General features: G+C 39.0%; 1 protein-coding gene across 5 annotated transcripts in view; it reads left to right on the top strand.

Annotated features, from left to right (window-relative positions):
- Nucleotides 1-17,793, top strand: part of Gpatch8 (G-patch domain containing 8) — a 73,189-nt gene that overhangs the window by 12,636 nt on the left and 42,760 nt on the right. For 3 of the 5 annotated variants that reach the window (XM_027427987.2, XM_027427991.2, XM_027427989.2), the window contains one exon: nt 8,193-8,265. In XM_027427987.2, the coding sequence (XP_027283788.1) occupies nt 8,193-8,265 (73 nt within the window). Of the gene's footprint in view, nt 1-5,323; nt 5,342-8,192; nt 8,266-17,793 lie in introns of all 5 variants that reach the window. The other 2 variants (XM_027427990.2, XM_027427988.2) reach the window with 1 other exon arrangement.

Consider the following 17,793-nt stretch of genomic DNA (forward strand, 5'->3'; position numbering starts at 1 on the left):
GTTTATGAAATTTTGAAGTCCAAGCCACAATTATGACCTCCATACATTTAAAATATTTGGAAAACTAAATGTGATCTAAAGTTATAGTCCAAACTTAGATGCTATTGTAATTACAGTACATTTGGTACTGTTTAGGATACATAATCTTTATGAACTTTATCTTAGTTTGAAGATGATAAATCAGACGGGCATGTGAGTTGGACAAAATGCCTCCATCATAGAAATGAAAAATGCTGTCATTGGTCTAGTTATGCCAGTGTGCCAAGTACAGCTATCCATCATCTAGTAGTAGTAGTTTTTTCATTCTACCTGACTGATTAAAATCCTGACTTTAGGAGTTGTCAGGTTGAGTGGGCTTTAAAAATTAGTGTTAAGTTTTCAGACTCTAGTTGCTAATGTTTATTAGTTTACTTATCTAAGGATTTAGTAGTACCTGTGTAGCTGGAGTTTGTTGTGTTGCATATCTGTTTAGATCTGTGGACTCCACTAGTTCCAAAATGTAACTCTGTGAGACTGCTAATTTGACTCTTAGCAGTGACTTTATGTGGACTGCACAATAAACAATATGCTTCTTGGAGCTGAATGGTGTAGCATTACTATATGGCTTTTCTCTCTAGTCTTCATTTGTCATCTGTAGTGAGCTATAGATTTTTTTTTTGTTTGGGGAATTTTTACAAATTTGTTCTTTGCATGGGTTCACCTGGTAGCATTGGTTCTTGCTTCTAGAGTCTCTAATACACAATCAGCAAAGCTTACAACCCACTCAAGAGACCATTTTTGTCCTGCTGAAAATGGGCTAAATTTTATAAATTGAATGTGGTTGTCAACTAAAAGAAAATTGAGTGTGGGGTTAATATTCATCTAATTATTGATAGAGCAGAAGTGTAGTTTTCTCTTGATATGAGATTCTATTTTCTAGTATCAAAATTTATAGCCAGCCCCTTGCAATAAAATAATTTTTTATTTGTGTTTTGGCAGGCTCCCATCATACATGATGGTGCTGTTGCCAAATGGTCTTTCTTACTGTAGTGGTATATAGTTACACGGAGCAGAGAGCAGTTTTGGGAAGGTTTTCTACTTCATGTTAATTAATAGATAAAAATGTTGAGGACCATCTAAAATAGTTAATGAGGGTTTTTTGTTTTGTTTTGTTTTCTTTTTTAATGTTGGTATTACATTTAAGCGTATTGGTGGTTACTTATAAAGCACTTTCTCCTTTTGAAGACCTTCCCATTTGAAAACGCTCACATAATAAACAGGAACACATGTTGGTAATACAAAATTTGATTTAGTGTGTGTGTGTGTGTGTGTGTGTGTGTGTGTGTGTGTGTGTGTGTGTGTGTTTGAGAATGCGTTTCTCTGTGTAACAGCCTCGGTTGTCCTGGAACTTACTCGGTAGACCAGGCTGGTGTTTAGCTCACAGAGATCACCCACTTTCCTCTGTCTCCCAAGCGCTGGGATTAAAGGCGTGTGTGCACCACCCTGCTCAGCGACAATCCATAATTTTAATTTATGTTTTAATTTTAGAAATAGAAAACCAGAACAAGTCAATTGACGTAATTCTTTGTGTGCCCCCACCCCTCCGGGGAAAAAAAAGGGTTTTCAGCTCAGCTTCACTTGGGCACAGTAGGACTTCATTTTCAGCTGAAGAACATATAGCTGCCATTTTGAATCTCAACTCTGGGAACTCTGAATCAGGTAGAAAATCATTTTTGTGTATGCTCCTTAAGAAAAATTCACTTGCCATATTTCTTAGCTTAAAATAGAAATTCCTTGTAATTCTTTTTTTTAATTTATTTATTTTTATTTTATGTGTATTGGTGTTTTGCCTGCATGTATGTCTGTGTGAAGGTGTCAGATCTTGGAGTTATAGATAGTTGTGAGCTGCCATGTGGGTGCTGGGAATTGAACCTGGGTCTTTTGGAAAAGCAGCCAATGCTCTTAACCGATGAGCCCTCTGTCCAGCCCCTCCTTGTAATTCTTACATGTACATTTAGATTGTAAATAGCCTAGCCTGTTTATCACCACACATCTTTGTTAATTGTGAATTGCATTATTTTAAAAGACTTTTAAAAAGATTAAATTTTGTTTTGTAAAATAATTTAAGACTCAAATGATATCTTTTATTTTATTTTATTTTTATTTTTTGGGGGGACAGTGTCTCCCTGTTGACCATGCCAGTATGTAGCTCAAGATGGCTTTGAACTCAGGGCTATTCTGCTTTAACCTCCCAAGTTCTGAGATTTGGCATGTGAACCACCACAAGTGGCTATTTTTGTTGTTTATTGAGACAGTTTCTTTTAGCCTGTACTGGCATCAAACCCCAGTGGATGACCGTGGACCTCAATGGGATTATAGACACATGACATTACACCTCACAGTCTTTTCTTTGTTTCTTCTTCTTTTGCCACAAATCTCCCTATTAGGTAGCTCTGGCTGTCCCGAAACTCACTCTGTAGACCAGGCTGGACTCGAACTCAGAGATCTACTTCCTCTGTCTCCTGAGTCCTGGAATTAAAGAGGTGAGAGCACCATGCCTGGCTTTCCACTTACTTTTTTTTTTTTTTGCCAACCTCCCCCAAGACAGGGTTTCTCTGTGTAGCCTTGGCTATCCTGGAACTCGCTTTGTAGACCAGGCTGGCCTGAAACTCACAGAGATCCACCTGTCTCTGCCTCCCAAACACTGAGATTAAAGGTGTGCACCATCATCTCTGGCTTTCTTACTCTTTTTTAAAGAGTCTAATTCAGACTATAGCCCTGGAACTCACTGAGTAGACTAGGTTGCAGACATGTAACGTTATTCCTGGTCTTACATATTTATTTATTTTTTCGAGACAGGGTTTCTCCGTGTAACAGCTCTGGCTATCCTAGAGCTAGCTCTGTAGACCACAGAGCTCTGCCTGCCTCTGCCTCCTGAGTGCTGGAATTAAAGGCATGTGCCACCACTGCCCAGTGTTATATTTTATTTTTATTAATTAAAAGGACAAAATATTTTTGTAATTATTGTAGCAACAAAATAGTAAGGAGTTGCTGATTTTCTTTTAAAAATTTTACTTATTTACTTATTGGTTGTGAGCCATCATGTGGTTGCTGGGAATTGAACTCAGGACCTCTGGAAGACCAGCTAATGTTCCTAACTACTGAGCCATCTCTCCAGCCCCCAGAGTTACTGATTTTTCCTTGTTTTTGGTTTTTAGAGGCAGAGTTTCTCTGTATTGCTTTGGAGGCTGTCCTGGAACTCAGAGATCCACCTGCCTCTGCTTCCCAAGTGCTGGGATTAAAGGCGTGCACCATTTATTACGTATACAACATTCTGCTTCCATGTATATCTGCACACCAGAAGAGGGCACCAGATCTCATTAGGGATGGTAGTGAGCTACCATGTGGTTGCTGGGAATTGAACTCAGGACCTCTGGAATAGCAGCCAGTGCTCTTAACCTCTGAGCCATCTCTCCAGCCCGAGTTACTGATTTTTACAAAATATTTTTTCCAGTAGTTAACAATTTTAGAATTATATTTAGTTATTTAGTGCTGATTGCCTATATTCTGTCACAACTACCTGTTGGAGGTTTATGTTTTTTGTTTTTTGTCGTCCCCCCCCCAGACAGGGTTTCTCTGTGTAGCTTTAGGATCCTATCCTGGCACTCCCTGGAGACCAGGCTGGCCTCGAACTCACAAGACCTCCTGCCTCTGCCTCCCAAGTGTGGGGATTAAAGGCCGCCACCAACGCCCGGCTGGAGGTTTATGTTTTTATTTTAATTATTTTTGTTTTATATGCATTGGTGTTTGCCATGGGTGTCAGGCCCCCTGGAACTGAAGTTACAGATAGTTATAAACTGCCATTGAGGTGCTAGGAATTGAACCCAGGTCCTCTGGAAGAACAGTCAGTGCTCATATTCCCCCCCCACCCCAAAAGGGTTTCTCTGTATTGCTTTCAGTCAGTGCTCTTAACCACTGAGCCATCTCTCCAGCACCGGAAGCTTAAGTTTTTATTTCATTTTATTGTTACAGCCACCGGACTCTATCGTGAGAAAACCACAGAATCACAATCCTAAATAAAATATATTACTTGTTTTCTTTAGGATGGTAATTGAGTAGCTAATTGGTGGTGAAAATTTTTATACTTCAGAGATAGACAGTCTTATTTTATTGTAAAAAGTGTTTTTGTTGTGTTTTCCTTGTATTATCCATCATTCTCAAGTCCCCTGGGTTTTCTTGTTTTTTTTTTTTTTCCCTTCCTTCATTTTGTTTATTACTTTATTTTGATTTATTGAGGCAGGTTCTCTTTATGTAGCCTTGGCTGTCCGTTGGAACAGGACATGTCCTGTAGACCAGGCTGTACTTGAACTGAAGAGATCTGGGTGCTCCTGCCTCTGGAGTCTGAGAATAAGTGCGTGCTGCCTACCACACCTAGCCTTGCCTTGTTTCTCTTCTTTCTTTTCTTTTTAAATTTACTCTGTGGGCTGGAGAAATGACCAAGTGGTTAAGAGTGAGTATTGTTCTTACAGAGGACCCAAGTTGATTCTCAGCACCTACTTCAGGGAAGCTCACAGCTGACCTCAGTGACACACACAAACACACACACACACACACACAATATTAAAACAACAACAACAACTTATTTTGAGAATTTCTTACAGGTATACAATGTTTCTTGATCATAGCTGCCACCATTTTTTTTTTTTTCTTTCTTTCTTTCTTTTTGGTAGATCATACTGAATACTTCTGTCGGGAGTCACACAGCAGCCTTTTCTTCCAAAAGCAGGTAGTTTGAAATGATAGGAGAGGCCCAGGTTTCCTTTATTAATTATTCATTTATGTGAGGCTGGTGGGGAGATGTACCTACAGTTTTGTTTATTTTATTCAGAAGGCCTCAGTGGCATGTTCAATAGTTTATAACCTCAAACATTCCATTCTCTGCTCCTACTCCAAAAAGTCGAGAAAAGTATATTTAGTTAGAACAGTTTAACATTAGGTTTGGAAGAGTAATGCCACTATCATTCCATATCAGTAGCATTCCCCAGAGGCGGCAGCCAACCTCTTGAGTGGTGTTGTAAACGTGCTAATGTGTATGACCCTAAACTTTTCTTTTTTTCTCCCTTTAACATTTGCTTTTCCTTTCACTGTTGTCAGTCACAACACGCTGCTCTTGAATCTCTCAGCTGGTCTTGACTCGTTATTTTACTTATGCTTTCAGTCTTCTTTAATAAATACATTACTTGCAAGCAGTGAATTGAAAACAAGACAAAAAAAAAAAATAAAGCGACCATTAGTGATCGGACAGTTTCTTACTTTGTGTTACATTTAACTGTTCTTTTGACAGCCCAGTTTTTAAAGCCAGGTTCGTATGGAAATGCTTTCACTCCACTTGCACTGCTTTTGGAAATAGCATACTGCTTCATCTGTCTGTTTATTTTAGTGCATTCATAATATAACACAGTCAGCATAATGTCTCATCTCACATGGCCAAAGATTGAATAAAAAAAAAAATCACAGAAAAATGGGGGAGGGACAACAATATTTGTCAGCATTATTTAATATGTAGATCTTTGTGCCAGATACAGTTACAGCATTAATGTAGCAAGAGAATAAACAGTGATGAACTGCAGTTGTTTAGTTATTTAGGTTTTTTTTTTTTTTTTTTTTTTTTTTTTTGAGACAAGATCTCACTGTTTAGTCCTTACTGTCATTGAACTCAAGGTGATCCTCCTGCTTTAACCTCCTTGTTGCTACTTGTTGCTAGGATTATGAGGAGTATGCCACCAACGTCAAGCTCATCCACATGCTCTCTCTAATAGTCATTTTGTTACCCTTGTTGTTTCTAGAGGTACTCATACATAGACATTTTTTGATAGTAGGAAAATAAGAGCTTTCTTTTTTTTGTGCTCAGCTTTCATACATTTTTGTTTTATTTTTTAATTTAAAAAATTTTGAGGTGATAGGGCTGAAACCCAGGCCTCACACTGTTAGGCAGGTATTGTCCAGCTGCACTAAATCCCTAGGTCTTTTCTGCTGTTTTGTCTCATAGCCCAAGTGGTTTCCAATTTGTTAGGTAACCAAGGATGATCTTAAACTCCTGATCTACATTTCTGCCTCAACCTCCCCAGTTCTGGGATTATAAATGTGATTCAATATGATTGCCCCCTTTTTTATTAAGTTATTTATAGATATTAGCCATACTCATTGTTGGGTGTGAGCATTGTCACTTGGGATTACACACAGCCTTGAGTTTCCTAGTTCTTACAATTTTTAGCAAAAATAATTCCTCGTGACCTTTTAATATACTATATATGTGTGTGTGTATGAGTATACCACATATCACAATAGTTCCTTTTGTTTTAAAATAGCTTTTTATTATTTGCCTTCACCTTTTATTTTTTCGAAACTCCGTGGAACCCCATAAAATTAAGGACTGTAGGTATTGTGTTTCACTTGGAAGGCTGAGGCAGGACTATCACAAGTTCCAGGCTAGCCTGGTAGGCTACATGGTGAGACCTATCTAGAAAAAGCAAAAACACAAAAGAAGTGTCTTGGGGGCTACCGCAATTCAGTTGGTAGAGTGTTTGCCTAATGTGCATGAGGCTTTAGGCTGTCTTTCGAGCACTTATAAACCAGGTATGGTGGTGCATATCTGTAATCTCAGCCCTAGGGAAGTACAGGCCGGAGGATCCAATTTTTAAAGTCAACCTTGGATTTAGCAAGTCTAAGACCAGCCTAAGCTAATGAGATTCTGCATGAGAAATCAAAGTCTGATCTCTCACTTCCACCAGTAAAATAAAATAGCCATCACTCAGCTGCATATTGTTCTGAACTTGTGGAGGAAATTGTTCTTTAAAGAAAAATAAAAACAAGCTGGGTGGTGGTGATGGACGCCTTTAATCCTAGCACTTGGGAGGCAGAAGCAGGCCGATCTCTGAGTTCAAGGCCAGCCTGGTCTGCAGAGTGAGTTCCAGAACAGTCAGAGTTCCACAGAGAAACCCTGTCTCCAAAAACCAGAAAAAAGAAAAAGAAAAGCAAGTAGATAATGTGTGAGGCTTTATTAATTGTTTTTAGATGATAGTATTAGATTACTTCTATAAATTACATGAAATATATATATTGAAGATTGTTTTGATTTATTTCAATGTGCTGGGGATTGGACTCAGTCTGCTGTATGTTAGGCAGTTGCTCTTCTTCTGAGCTACAGCTTAACCTTTAGCTTTTTTTCTGGATTGATAGCATTTTTTCCTGGGTGTTCAGTAGTTCTACAGCTTGGTCTTGTTATTTCGCAGTAGTTTTTAAAAGTAGAGAATTAAACAGAGGGCTTTGGAAGTTCTGATTTCTTGACTCTTCATGCAGTAGCTGACATTTAATTGTTGTTTTTAGTAATTTTCATATGATTTACATTGAAATACTGTTTTCAGATGAGACATTATGTATGTTGACCCCACATGCACTAATGGTTCTTTACTGTTGACTTATTGCTAGGCCTGTTTCATTCTAACATCTTAGCATTTTTGTTAGACTACACGTTGAAATGCATCACTCAGTCTGTGCTTGAGCTCATTTTATTTTTTTGTTTACTCAATTTAACTTCTTGTTTTACTAACCTCAATGTTTTCAGTTTAATATTGGCTGCATGCTGGTTATATTTATATGTTATGTATATTAAAGCCAATCAAGCCTAGCCTGGATTTGGTGGTTGTCTCCATTTCTCGTGCTGGGGTAGCCTTACACTTACAACTTACTTTATATCATGAAAGCCTGACACATAAACAAAATAACTAAACAAAACGCAGATTTTTCTTTTCTTTTCTTAAAAAACAATCTTAAAGCGGTGCTGTCTAGGTGGTGGATATGATTGTATAAATACCTTGATTTTATGCTTTTTAATGTTAGTTTTAAAACTTCATAAGTGAATCCTCCCCCTTTTTCCTTTCCCCTTTCTTGTTTTAAAATGTTATGTACAGAAGGTGCCCAGCACACTGTCAGAAAGGACCCTTCCCCATATGTGCTCCCCATATAAAATACTAGCCAGCATTTCTTTTTACATTAATGTCCCTTTTACTGGGCACATTTACCCTTTTATTAGCACCTTTTTTGCATGCATATATGTAGAATTATCTCTTGTCATCACCTATTTTAATGCCACTAGGAAGGGAAGAATATATTATTGGAATATTTTTGGTTTGTCTCTCTGTTCTGTCTGTCAGGATAATATTGGACACCGCTTACTCCAGAAACATGGGTGGAAGCTGGGCCAGGGATTGGGAAAAACTCTTCAGGGTAAGTGTTTTAAATTTGCCAAAATGAATGAAAGCAATGTTTATGAAGCAAATCTTGTTCCTAGATGTTTTTGTTGTCCTTTTAGACAAGATTTTGGCTTTCTCCCATCTTCCCTGCTAGAATAGTTCATTTCTCCTACAGCCTTATCTTAAGTCATTGTATAGCCTCATGTTTGCCAATAATTGGTGAGAATAAGTTGCTGTGCCTTTCATAACTATGGGTGGCCCAACCTGTTTGAGTTTTGTGTGTGTGGAGGCAATAATGGTGCTAAAAGGAAATATGTTACTCAGAGTGTTCTCTTTATGCCTTTCAGTGATACTTTGTGTGGCTACTGTATTGTAAAGAATTCTTCAAGGGCCAGATTTAACTTGTTTTCCTAAGCTCTCCCTGAAGCTGGTGACTTTCCTGTGGCTCTTTTGCTTTATGATAAGAGTGGATGCAGTGGTAGAGAGGAAAATTAAACTGTATGGAATGTAAAAGAAGCGAAGACATTTCTTAGAACTGTCCAAGCAGGGGACATTTCTCAGGTTTAGATCAGGCTCTGGAAAATACATAATTTATGGTTTCTGTTGTACTTTTCCTTTTAACAGTATATACTAGTCATTTGATAAAATCCAAACACTGTCTACTTCTCAGCTCTTCCTAGTGGAAAGCAACCAACTGCATTTACATTTTAGTTCTTTATGGTTTGAAACTATTGATGGTTGCAGATTTGATGTGAATGTTATCTGAGAAATGAGGAAAACTGCATTTAACCATAAAGGGCCTTATATAAAAGGTTTGAAGATAGTTGTGCCAATAAACATCTTTTGAATTTTGGAAAGGCTCTTCACATGAATGCTGAAGTCTAATCAGTGTGTTAAGGTGAGCAAGAGAACAGGGAGTGCTAGAGTCTTTCATTTAGTAAACTTGCTTTTGCCAGGCAGCTGTGGTAATCCACGCTTATAATTCCAGCACTCTAGGAATTTGAGGTCAGCCTGGGCTACCAGGTGAGACTCATTCTCAAAAAAAAAAAAAAAAAAAAAAAAAAAACTATTGGTTTGTTTGTGTTTCGGATTAAACTGGAGGCTTTGTGAATGCTGGGCAAACATTCTACCAATTCAGTAAATCCTTAGCCCTGCTTTAAAAAAAAAATTTTTTTTTAAGATTTTATTTATTTGTTATGTATACAACATTCTGCTTCCATGTATATCTGCACACCAGAAGAGGGCACCAGATCTCATAATGGATAGTTGTGAGCCACCATGTGGTTGCTGGGAATTGAACTCAGGACCTCTGGACGAGCAGTTGGCACTCTTAACCTCTGAGCCATCTCTCCAGCCCTAAAATTCTTATTTTTATATTTTTATTCTTTTTTTTTTCTTTTGAGACAGGTTTCTCTGTGTAGTACTGCTATTGAAGTCATACACCACCACCATCACCATCACCCTTCTAAGTTTAAAAAACAGAACTGTGTTGAATTTTGATCCTTTAAATTTTTACTTTTTTGAAAAGAAGGTCTTTTGGGTCTGGGTTTTGGTTTTTGTTTATTTTGTTTTGTTGAGATAGATATTACTGTGGAGCTCAGCATAGCCTCAAACCCCTATGGGCTTCCTGCCTCAGATTCCCAGGTGTTGGGAATATAGGTGTGCAGTACCAAACCCGGTGAGGTCTTTGAGAAAAGTGAATTCGATTTTATTGGCATATCTCCAGCTCCAGGGTAAAATGCACATAATGAACCCTCAGCAACTGATAAGTACATTTATTTTAAAACACAAGGGAAATGCTGGGTGCTGACGGAGGCCTTCCATCCCAGCACTTGGGAGGCAGAGGCAGGTGGATCTCTGTGAGTTCAAGACCAGCCTGGGCTACAGAGCGAGTGCCAGGACAGCCTCCAAAGCCACACAGACAAAACAAACAGGGGAAAATTAAAGCTTATTTACAGTTTAGTTTTGTTTCATTTTTTGAGACAGGATCTCATTACATAGCCCTGGCTGTCCTGAAACTTGATACATAGACCAGGCTGGCTTTGATTTCTTGTTTTGTTTTGTTTTTTTGGTACCAATCCTTCTGCCTCTGCCTCTTGAATTCTGAGATTACAACTTTTTATTTTTTACTTGTTTGTTTTCTTATTCTTGGGTTGAGGGTAAGGATGGACCAGGGCCTCCTTTTAGCCCAGGTTGTTCCTGAACTGTGTGACTCTGCAGCCTCAGCCTATTAAATGTAGGAATTGCATTATTTTTGCCACCACACCCATCTTCTTTTTTTAATCCAGTTGTGATAGATCATATGACTAATTTTCTATAATATCATCTTTCTCCCTCTTTTCTCTAGGACTTTGTATATCCTATGCCCATGCTCTACTGCAGAGCTACACCCAGGCTTTTCTATTTGAACTAATTGCTTTTGTGTTTGTTTTTCTTTTCAAACAAGGTCTCACTATGTAGCCCAGGCCTCTGTCTTCTCACTGCTCTGGTGGCTTCACTTGGCCGTTTTAAGGGTGTAGTTTAGTAGTGTTAAGTATATTTACATTGTTGACCTTTTAAAAAATAGTTAGTAAAAAAAATCTTTTAAAGATTAAGGGTCAAAGGCAGGCAATACTCAGGAAACAGAGGCAGGCGGATCTCTGAGCTCCAGGCCAGCCTGGTCTACAGAGCAAGTTTTAAGACAGCCAGAGCTGTTACGTAGAGAGACCTTGTCTTGAAAAACAAAAACAAAATAAAGGTTAAGGGTCAAGTTTTAAAAATAGCTTTTTTGGGGACTGGAGAGATGGCTCAGCTGTTAAGAGCACAGGCTGCTCTTCCAAAGGACCTCAGTTCAATTCCCAGCACCTACATGGTGGTCATAGCCACCTGTGAATGGTATCTGGTGCCCTCTTCTGGCATAATGCAGATTGAGCACTCATACATAAAATAAATCTTTTTAAAACATAGCCTTAATTCTTATGATTAGATTCAGCATGGTGCGGGTAGATTTTGTCATGTAACTTTGTTCATTTAACACATGATTTGATCTAGAATAGACTATAGTAATGATCCATTTAGGTAATTTTTTTTATACCGTCTTTGCTATGAGTAATTATAGAAGAAAGCCCTGTTACTAAAGCCCTGTTAATAATAATGATAACACCTTCTTGGTATCACACTTTTACTGCAGGTAATTCTAGGCTTACATGTTATTGTAAATTCTATAGCTTTACTTATCAACTTTCATTCTTATTTGAATTTAGGACTCTTAATATATTGAACATATAACCATCCACTAAAATTTAAACATGATCTCTTCAAGCTTTTGGGAGGGGGTATCAAAATTTCAGATGCTATTTCAGCCCATGTAAGGCTTTTACAGGTAGAACTTACTCTTTGGAGCTCCATTACAGATAGCGGACACTGGATAGGGTGAGGATGGGATGTGTTGACTCTAAAAGTTCTCTGTGTTAGGGCATAAAATTGTACTTTGGGGCGGGGCGGTGGTGGCGCACGCCTTTAATCCCCACACTTGGGAGGCAGAGACAGGCGGATCTCTGTGAGTTCAAGGCCAGCTTGGTCTCCATTGCAAGTGGCTCCAAAGCTACACAGTGAAACCCTGTCTCAAAAAAACAAAAACAAAAAAACAAAAACAAAAAAATTGTACTTTGTAAACTGGATTTGTTTTTGTATTTGAATTTTATTATATTTCCTTTGTGTTCATTATGATATTTTAAGTGCTTTTAAAAAACCTTTATTGTATATGGCAGATAATAATTGTTACTGTTAAAAATAAAGACCTGTAGAAAAGTTGTTGATAAAGTACCTGTCATCCAAAGGAAAGAGCCCAGCCTGTGAGAAACACTTCACACCATTATATATTATAGAAGCAGAAGAACATAACTAATTCAGAACAAAACAATGACTTGTGTTTGTATTTCGTGACCATTAGATTGGATGCATTTTTGAAAAAAAAAAAAATGTTACGTCTTTACAGCTTTGAAATAGAATCCTTATTTTGCTGTGAGATGTGTTTCCTTAGTAGGTTTAGCTCAGAAGTGGTGCCTAAACCTCCTTTGTTACATTGTCTAAGTTGGTTGGTTTGGCTTTTTTGTTTTAATTATAAACTAAATGTTCCAATCTTGGGAAAAATGAAGAGTCTGATAATATTTCAGAACTCATCCTGTTAAGAAGGTAAAACAGAAGAGTTAGACAGCTAACATTTCCTGAGCTACTAGCATATTATATTTGGCCCTGCATGGTGGCTCATGTCTTTAATTTCAGAACTCAGGAATTGGAAGCTGATGGATTACATTGAATTCATAGTGAGACCCTGTCTTAAAAAGACATTGTTTCTGCCTTTTAAGCTTATTTCCCAGGACCTTCCCTCCAATCTTGCTCCTTTTACTGGGTCCCCCTTCTCTTCCTTCCTTCCTTCCTTTTTTTTTTTTTTTATTTTCTGAGACAAGGTTTCTCTATATGACAGTCCTTGCTGTCCTGGCACTCACTCTGTAGACCAGGCTGGTCTCGAACTCACAGAGATCTGCCTGCCTCTGCCTCCTGAGTGCTGGGATTAAAGGCGTGCGCCACCACCGCCAGGCCTTTGAAGGTTTCTTTAGGCCAGGGAGCAAACTATGCCTTATATTTTTGTGACTTTCTGTTATTGTTAATTTATTATTGTTATTTATTTTATGTGTTGGTTGTTTTGCCTGCATGCATGGTGCCCACAGAGGCCACAAGAGGGCATTGGATTCTCTGAGCCTGGACTCACAGATGGTTGTGAGCCCCACCGTGGGGCAGGGGATTAAACCTGTATCTTTTGGAAGCGCAGCCAGTGGTCTTGACTGCTGAGTGACCTCTCCAGACCCTTATTTTTAGTATTATTTTTTAAGATTTACTTTTATTTATGTGTGTGTCTGTGGGATTGTTGGGGGGTACATGTCTGTCACAGTGTACATGTGACACTCAGAGGACAATTTTCGGAGGCAGTTCCTTTTTCTTTTTTCTTTTTTTCCAAGACAGGGTTTCTCTGTATAACAGCTCTGGCTGTCCTAGAACTAGCTCTGTACACCAGGCTGGCCTCCAACTCACAGAGGTCCACCTGCCTCTGCCTCCTGAGTGCTGGGATTAAAGGCGTTCACCACCACAGTTCTTTTCTACTGTGTGGGTTTTGAAAACCTAACTCAGGTCTTCAGGCTTAGTGGCCGATGCATTTATCCTCTGAGCCATCTCACTGGGCCTTTGAAGGGTTGCAGAAGGAAAGGTTTCTTTTACTCATACCAATTCTGGTTCTGCCAGCTAAGTTCTGTGTTGGGATTGTAGGAGTTAGCTACCATACCTGGCATTGAATGGTTGTCCTGAATGGTGCTTCAGTCTTCTTGAGCATGAGGATTTTCGGTTACTTTTGTGTAGAAGTGCTTCATTTGGGTAGAGAGCAGTGCTGTGTTTTATTATGTTTGGTTTTCTGATTGAATCTTGCACTGTAACTCAGGTTGGCTTCATACTTGGCAATCTTCCTACCCTTGCCTCCTGAGTGCTGGTATTACAAGCACACATTGCTGCTCCTGCCTGGGTCCATCGTTAGATATCTTTAAGTATTTTAAAAAATACATTTATCTTTTTATAATTTGTGGGAAGTGTACATATATATATGGAAGTCAGGACAACTTCTGGGAGTTGGTTCTCTCTACCATGTGAGTCACAGGGTTCAGACTCAGATTGTCAGGCTTGGCTTTGGTACCTTTACCCACAGGGCCATCTTAATTTTATTTATTTATTTATTACACTGTGTGCCTGAATGGATGTATGTTAGGGTACAGCTCTCCTTCCACCATATGGATCCCAGAGATGAAACTCAGGTCATCAGGCTTAGTGGCAAGCACTTTTCCACTGAACCATCTGTAGCTCCATATTTACATGTTTTAACTGAATTAGAGGTGATCAGTTTCAGGTCTGTTATAAATAAATATCAAAAACTGGGTTACTACTCTGTTTTCCAGGATTGGACACTAGCATCTATTGTGCATTACATATGTTAGATGCTACTAGATTCTAGTGTCTGTGCTTTAATTGTCTGAGTTTTAGTTTTGTTTTTATCTTAAAATGTTAATCTTACCATAGAGTCTCACTTTATAGTTAAGGCTGGCCTGCAATTCACTGTGTAGTAAGTACAGACCTTAAACCGTACTGGGATTACAGGTGGGTACCACCATACCTGGCTTGTTTTAGCTTTATCAGCTGAAGAATTACTGGTTTTAAGTCAGGAATGGTGGTGCATGCCTTTAGTTGCAACATTGGAAGGTTGAAATATCATGGTTCCTGAAAAATGTGTCAAAGGGAACATTGTCCACTGCTTAGGTATTAAACGGAGGCATTCTGCATTCTGTGGGGCACATGGCTATCCTCTGAATTTGTGAAGGTAGACTCTGAAGAGATTTTGAATTGCTTTTTAATGCATCTTTTAAAAGTTGAAACATTTGTGCTGGTGTGTATGCACATACACATAATTTTTAATTTATTTTGGCATTGCTGGTGATTGAATCCAGACCCTCATGCTAGCTGGTTGAAAAACTTAATTAATAGTGAAATTGGATTTTACTGTGTTGCCCAGGCTGGTCTTGAACTCCTGGCTTTAAATGATCCTCCTTCCGTATCCTGTGCTCACATTTTATCTGCTTATATATGTTACACAGTACTCTACTGCTACAACTGAGCTGCACCCCCAGTTTCACTAACTTCATAAGAACAACTTACACTTTGTCCGTTTTTTCTTTCTTAATTAGGATGTGTGGATGTGGATGTGCATATTCGGGCACACTGTGCATAGCACTCGTGGTGGTTAGAGAGCAACAACTTAGTGCTTTGCTTCCTCCTTCTTAAGGCAGGTTTCCTCTTTTTTTCTCTTTTTCTCTTGATGTGCTGTGTACTGAATGCTAGCCAGCCCAAGAGTTTCTGGGTTATTTTCCTATCTCAAACCTCAGATCTTGAAATAGGAATGATAGGGTTCCAGTAGCCACCACTGTATCTGACTTTTTATGTGAGTCCTGGAGATTGAGTTCAGGTTGTCAGGCTTACATGGCTAGTGTTTTTACTGAGCTGAGCTGTCTTTCTAGCCCTGATTTGTTTTCCTTCCTTCCGATTTTCTTTTGGTTGTGCATGGTGCGGGGGTGGAGGTGGGGTGCTTGATACAGGATGTCTATACAAAGCCCTGGCTGTCCTGGAACTCACTATAGACCATGCTGGCCTCAAACTCAAAAGAGATCTGCCAGCCTCTGCCTCCTGACAAATGCTGTGGTTAAAGATGTGTGCCACTATGCCTGGCTCTATTTCATAATTATGGGCAGTTATGAGCTGTCATGTGGGTGCTGGGAATTGAATCTGGGTTCTCTGGAAGAACAGCCAGTGCTCTTAATCAGAGCCATCTCTTCAGCCCTCTCCTTCCACTTTTTTGAGACAAGGTCTCATAGAGTCTGGCCTCAAACTCATTATGTAGCCAAGGATGACCTTGAATTACTGATCCTCCTACATCCAGAGTGCTGAGATTATGGGTGTGCACCAACATACCCAGTTTTATAGGTGCTAGGGATTGAACCCAGGATTTCCACCAATTGTCCAGATCCCCACCTCTGTTGATCAGTTTTCTTTACAAATTCTTGTGACAGATAGCAGTTTTTTTTTTTTTTGAGTGGCATATTTGTAAAAATAGTCTCTTTTTCCTGTGAAATTTAGGAAAATGGAAGTAATATTATGTATTATAGACCAGATATTGATCTAGGATCTAGACATTTCTCATTGTCCTATTTAATAAAATATATAAGTAATATTGGGTAGGGGATTAGTTGAGACAGTGTCTCACATAGCTGGGGCTGGCCTTGAACTCCTAATCCTTCTGGGTCAGCCTCCTGAATGCTGGATCACAAGTGATCGTCATCATGCCTGGCTCATTTGTTTTGAGATAAGGGTTCATCATGTAGCCTATGCTGGCCTCCTTAGTAATCCTGCCCTGTCTTCCTAGTGCTGGCATTGTAGATATGAGCAACCAGGCCAAGTTAAGTATGTTCATTTTATAAATTGAAATCCTTACAGAAAAGTTCCACAGCTGAGTATCTGCCGTTTAAGTTATAAGCATGACTTTAAATCTACTTTATACCCCTTTTCCTTTCAGAAAAAAAAGCTGATACTGAAAATAGGAATGGAATGGGGAGGTCAGGAAACATAGCTCCTGAGTCACAAAGCAAGGTATGGATTGTCAGGAAGGCTTATGCCTCGGGTGGGGTGTGTCTGTCACCCTAGCCTCTTGGAAGTTAGAGTCAAGATTCCCAGTGTGAGGCCTGTAGTTTGAGACCAACATTGTCTCCATAGCCTAGTTTCCACAGAGCTCATGTAGTTTAGGAAGCAGTGATTCTGCTCCCTGATGATTCAGTAGGTCTTAGTACATTTGTCAAAGACAAGCCTAATCTTAGTCATTTCTGAGTTGCATTTAGTAAGGTTCAGGTTCTGACAGCCTTTAACTTTTTGGTTTTTCCAGACGGGGTTTCTCTGTAGCTTCGGAGCCTATCCTGGCACTCACTCTATAGACCATGTTGGCCTCAAACTCACAGAGATCTGCCTGTCTCTGCCTCCCGAGTCCTGGGATTAAAGGCATGCAATACCACGGCTTGCTGCCCTTAACTTTTTTTTTTAAGATCTATTTATTTATTTATCATGTATACAGTGCGTGCCAGAAGAGGGCACCATATCTCATTACAGATGGTTGTGAGCTATCATGTGGTTGCTGGGAATTAAACTCAGGACCTCTGGAAGAACAGTCAGTGCTCTTAACCCCTGAGCCATCTCTCCAGCCCCGCCCTTAACTTTTTAAAACTAAGTCCTACTACATACCAGGCTGGCTTTTAACTTGTAACCTTTTTGCCATAGGCTTTTGAGTGCTAAAATTATAGTTGTAAACCAACACATTTGACTGTCTTTCATCTTCTTAGTAGAATTTAGTTAATATAGGTAATTTAGTTAATTTATAAAAATTAGATTAAAAAGAAAAAAAAAAAGGTAAGTCCCAGATGGTAAATAAGAAATTAGAATTCAGTCTTGAGTAACAGGTCTATTTTTGTTGTTGTGTGTGATTTTTTGTTTTGTTTTGTTTTCTTTGGTTTTTTTAGTTTTTTTGAGCCGTTTCTCTGTGTAGCCTTGGCTGTCCTAGTACTAGCTAGCTCTGTAGACCAGGCTGACCTCAAACTCACAGAGATCCTCCTGCCTCTGCCTCCTAAGAGCTAGGATTAAAGCCAGGTGCCATCACTACCCAGACTAATCTTTTTTATTTTATTTATTTATTTTAGTTTTTTGAGACAGGGTTTCTCTGTGGCTTTGGAGGCTGTCCTGGAACTAGCTCTTGTAGACCAGGATGGCCTCCAACTCATGAAGATCCTCCTGCCTCTCTCTCCCAATTGCTAGGATTAAAGGTGTGGGCCACCACTGCCCGGCTTTTTCTTTTTTTCTTTCTTTCTTTCTTTCTTTTTTTTAAAGATTTTTATTAGAGGTAAGAAATACAGCTCAGTGATTAAGAGCACTAGTTGCTCTTGCAGAGAAC

This window comes from Cricetulus griseus, chromosome 7 (assembly GCF_003668045.3).
Source record: "Cricetulus griseus strain 17A/GY chromosome 7, alternate assembly CriGri-PICRH-1.0, whole genome shotgun sequence".
NCBI lineage: Eukaryota > Metazoa > Chordata > Mammalia > Rodentia > Cricetidae > Cricetulus > Cricetulus griseus.